Below are 4,752 nucleotides of genomic sequence, written 5' to 3' on the forward strand. Positions count from 1 at the left end.
ATATCTCATACACAGAACTGTAAAGGTATTCACGGCAACCAGTCAAAATAAAAGTCCGGTTTGATTTGAAGAATGATAAATTAAATTAATGTTTTATGCCTTCATTTGATAACCAGAAAAATGTAAATATACAACACAGAATTTCTGAGGGGGAAAAAAATTCATAAGGCTACTTTAAGAAAAAAAATGAATAAATTAAGTTGTTTTATGCATTCAAATAATTAGACATGCTAAAACACAGAATTTTGTAACAATAAATAATATGGTGAGAAAAAATGAAACATTTCATAGGGCCCTAAACATGTAATTTTTGTTAAACTTTGAATAAATTGATGTGAAAATTTATAAGTTTCATTATTTTAATTAATAAGACATGCTTTTTAATTAATAAAATGTAATTGAACTATTAAAAAGGAGTCGAGAAAAATTCAAACGAAAAAAAAAATGGAATTCAGAAAAATTCAAATGGAAAAAAACGGAATTTGGAAAAAAATAAAATGGAATTTAGGAAAAAATAAAATGGATTTCACAGGGCCCTAACTATCCCTCAGCCTTGCTGCCCCCCCAGTTTGGGAACCACTGCTTTATTTTTAAATGGATACATTAATCGTGTTTATTATATATTTTTTTTATTAAAGTGGAAATCAGTTTACTAAATAATGTAAACTTGACTGACTGCTTCACTTCCACTTTAAATGGATATTTATGTTGTTTATTATTTATTTTTATTTATATTCATAATTTTTGTGCAATTACTTGCCTGTCAGTTGAGTTTGTGGCAAAACATTTTGCAGTGTTTACGTGTTGTTTATTACTGCATAAAATTTATTAAAATAGATGTTTAATTTCATAAAGTACAAGTTGATTTCAAAATGCACCTACTTTTTTGCATTTTGTGTTTTTCAGTTGAATAAAATACTATTTTTCCCTATACATTTCATCATTGAGGATTTCTTAAAAAAAGTCTAAAAATCTCGTCTCGTCTCGTTCTCGTGGGATAAGAGTCTCGTCACACCTCTAGCTCTTACCCATATTGCTTTAGCGCTAGTGTTTGTTAGTCCAGTATCAACGTTAGCGGCAGCGTTGGGCAGGCAGGCCAGTAGTGGAAGGGGATCGGGTGTAAGTTTGAGAAATCTCCATATGTCCACATGGCAATAAAATGTCTGCCACTTTACTTATTGAGATTGTAATGAATGCCAGGTGCGTAGTCTGTTTTTTCAAGGCACTCCATTGACATGCAACTAAAAGAATGGTTAAAGAAATCTCGCTGTTAGACCAAAAACAGACTTTTCAGCTATTATAAAATACGCAGAATGCTTATAATTCATAGGGACAATAAAACAGAAAAATAAAAATTTTCTAAATGAAATCTAGAATTCAAATAACATTTAACCTTTAAAAACAGTTCACATATAGCGACAAATAACCAAGCAATAAAAGTTTTGCAAAACTTTCTATAAAAATCACAATTTTACTGTTTTTTTTATCATCAGAATTAAAAATACAATCTTACAGATTCCCAACTTGTATAATATTTTCATTTTCCTGTATAAAGATAAAAAATATGTTCGGTTTAGGACTATATTCTAATCACTGAACCTAAGTTTGAGCAATGTTAATAGCGATACTTCCTTAGAAACAGGAAATGCTATGACTCATCATCCTTACATAGTTTTACCTGAAACCTGAAATAGCCGTAGGCAGCTGAACAGTGCTCCTTCCAGTTTTTGATATCAAACAATAGCAACTGCACCGTAAACTCACTTTACCTCTTAATGACCGAATCTCTTTTGTAATAGAGGAAAGCCTGAGGATTATGGTTGCGTAATAATTAAAACATCGCAAGGGCCAAAGTGGCTAAACGCATTGTACATTGTCATAAAATGTTTTTCAATGGGCTGTGGATTGTGAACACAAGTTGTGTGAATGTTGTGTTTGATGAGCAAACTTGGATGTTTTTGCTTGATGTAGTTTGAGGGCAGGGGCAATCGCTGATATTAATCCATCAAAATGAACAATGGCTTTTTGGCATGACTCCTAAACACCACAAAACCAGAACGAAGGTGGAAAAGGCAACAAAGGTGAATTATTCTGAGCCTAATCATTTCATTCAAACGTGCATATTTTTGTCACTAATAATTGGATTATTTAGGGTTTTCAGTTTTGTTTTGTTTTTTTGCATATGAAACAACACTAGTCACAGAAACATTACAGTTTTGTTCTAAATACTTTCGTTTTGGTCTCAAAACTTTTTTTTTTTGTTTTTTTTAATTTATTAAAATATTATCCGTAATTTCAAATGACAGGAAACGTCATAAAAATGTATTGGTCACAAGGTGTGGCATATACAAGTCATTGGTCACAAAGAGGCATAAGAAGGAAGTAGCTTTAATCCTGAATCTCCATTCACATTGAAATTCATGATTAGACTTTACTTTGACTAATAATTACATTTGTTTTATTTACACATAATATATCATATAAATGATTATAAAAATCATTACAAAATGGGTAATAATTAAATTAGTTTAGTCATATTATAATATAATGTAATATAATATAAAACTTCATATAATAAAATATAAAAATGAATTATTTAAATAAATAATTAAAATATGTATAATTTTGTCCCTAATAATGGTATTATTTAGCTGTTTTATTTGCATTTGATGTGTCTGTAAAAAGGCCCCGTTGCACAAATGTTTGATTTTGTTTTGTTTGAATAATGTGATTTGGCATAAAATCGTAAAAATATAATTGTTCACAAAATATAAAAGTAGCTTTAATCCTGAATCTCCAGTCACACGGTAAATCACGATTACCTATTACTGTGGGAAATAATTAAATTTGTTTTATCTTAATAAAGTAACAGATAATTTCATATAATTTAATATTTTAAATAAAGCATGTATAATTTTGTCCCTAATTAGTTGGGATTAATTAGCTGTTTTTCCTTGCAAACTGCCACCAAATGAAAATGTGCTTTTTAGTTCTAAATATTTTCGCATTTGTGACATAACATGAGGAAAATCTGATTTTAGCGAGTGTTTATTTTGCACTGTGTTGAACAGCGTTGTTAGCGTCCCGTACTGTGGCGATGTGGCTCTTTTGCATCATGCGTGTTCACCAACCCCTTATTTGACTGTTTGTGTGTTTTGTTTTGTTTTCTCCCAGAAGTGATTCAGCAAATGCAGCTCCATCTGACCGAGGAGGAAAGAAAGTCGGCCATCTGCATGAAGAGATTCGCTAAGCTGCAGGCCGACCATCACAACCTCATCGGCATCACGGCCGAGCTGGTGGATTCGCTGGAGGCCACAGTCCGTGGAAAGATGGCAAGCAAAACATCAACTCACACATTATGTATACAATTCCAGCAATGCAAATAATTACGCGGGACAGGATTTCTCGTAAAATGCTCAAGGGACTATGGCGGATGTTTTGCAGATCTCTCCAGAGTACCTGCAAGGCGTGTGCATGCGGCTCTTCAGCGGACACATGAGACAGAGTGCTGCTCAGAGCGTAGACTTCACCAGACCCCGGTCTGTGAGTCAATGCCTCCGCAGAATTCTGACAATATGTTTATATGCATTTCTATTTCTATATATATTTTTTCATATTATTTGCATATCCACACTCCACCCATATCCAATTTCTTTGTTATTTTGGAAATAATGAAATCAGAACTCTTTGTTCAGACAGTGTATATAGAAGAAATATTCAATGTATATTGAATTCATATATTAATATAGGCTATATCATATTCTAATATATAATAAATCTTAAAGCTTATTTTTTAACTACTAGGATTTTTGCATCGCGACATCGCGCACATTTCCTTCGAAACTGTCATTACCGTAATGTGATTTGGTAGTATAAAAATTTGATAGGACAATTAAATGTGCTTAATTGACCCTTCGCAAAGACCCTTAGTTACGGTTGCTATGTCCGACAAGTCATGGCGCACTCACGCCACATATCATGTTCTCACGCAGGGAAAAATACATTGTGGAGTCTCAGCTTTCAAATTTTGTCTTTTTTTTTTTTTTTTTTAATTCAAACAATATATGAAGAGTTCATTTGCAAAAACCGATAACTAAACCGATATCAATCAAACTGCAGTTGGGTTGTTTTGATTAAGTAATAATAGCTTAAACAAATACAGGTAATTTACTAAATTAAAGTTCATTGAAAGTATGGGTTTTTTACATATTAAAAGTTTGTTTTATAGCAAAAGCAGATAACTCCACATTTCATGTTTTAGAGTTTAAAAAACACTGGTTTAATCTTTGTAATCTCCTCAGATGACAATGTAGACGCCTGACAAACGTTGTTTTTGTTGTGATCATAAACTGTATGGATGTGATTACACGCAATACACGGAGCTTTTCCCTCACCATTGTAACGCGCTGCTTTTGCAAGCTTCCGTGAAAACCTTTCAGCTTTTATTTTCCTTTTTCGCCCTGAAGACGATATCACAGGTTCATCAAGTTCGTCGAAATGATCCATCCTCGATTACTTTTAGTCAGCTTTGACGAAACTCCTCTCAGCTAGCACGTCTTTTCAAAGTGAAAGTAGCCTTGTCACCTGACCTGAATACAGCGCGCTGATTCGCTAAAATGGATTTATCGGCTTCTGTTCAAAAACAACAACAAGGCGCTTGTCGGCTTCTGCAGTAAAACGTGAACTCGATGCCTTGAAAGTGGACAAAACCGGCTTTTTTGACAAAACGTGTTTAGGGTTCAGATCGCGCTA

The 4,752-nt window shown here is 33.0% G+C and overlaps 1 protein-coding gene across 1 annotated transcript in view; it reads left to right on the forward strand.

Moving 5' to 3' along the window:
* The window catches only part of armc9 (armadillo repeat containing 9), a 58,282-nt gene that overhangs the window by 9,842 nt on the left and 43,688 nt on the right, over positions 1–4,752 (forward strand). The window contains exons 7-9 of the mRNA XM_016460618.1: positions 2,057–2,081; positions 3,175–3,332; positions 3,445–3,543. Coding sequence (XP_016316104.1) covers positions 2,057–2,081; positions 3,175–3,332; positions 3,445–3,543 — 282 coding nt within the window. The remainder of the gene's footprint in view (positions 1–2,056; positions 2,082–3,174; positions 3,333–3,444; positions 3,544–4,752) is intronic.

This window comes from Sinocyclocheilus anshuiensis, unplaced genomic scaffold, assembly GCF_001515605.1.
Source record: "Sinocyclocheilus anshuiensis isolate Anshui unplaced genomic scaffold, SAMN03320099.WGS_v1.1 scaffold60, whole genome shotgun sequence".
Classification (NCBI taxonomy): domain Eukaryota; kingdom Metazoa; phylum Chordata; class Actinopteri; order Cypriniformes; family Cyprinidae; genus Sinocyclocheilus; species Sinocyclocheilus anshuiensis.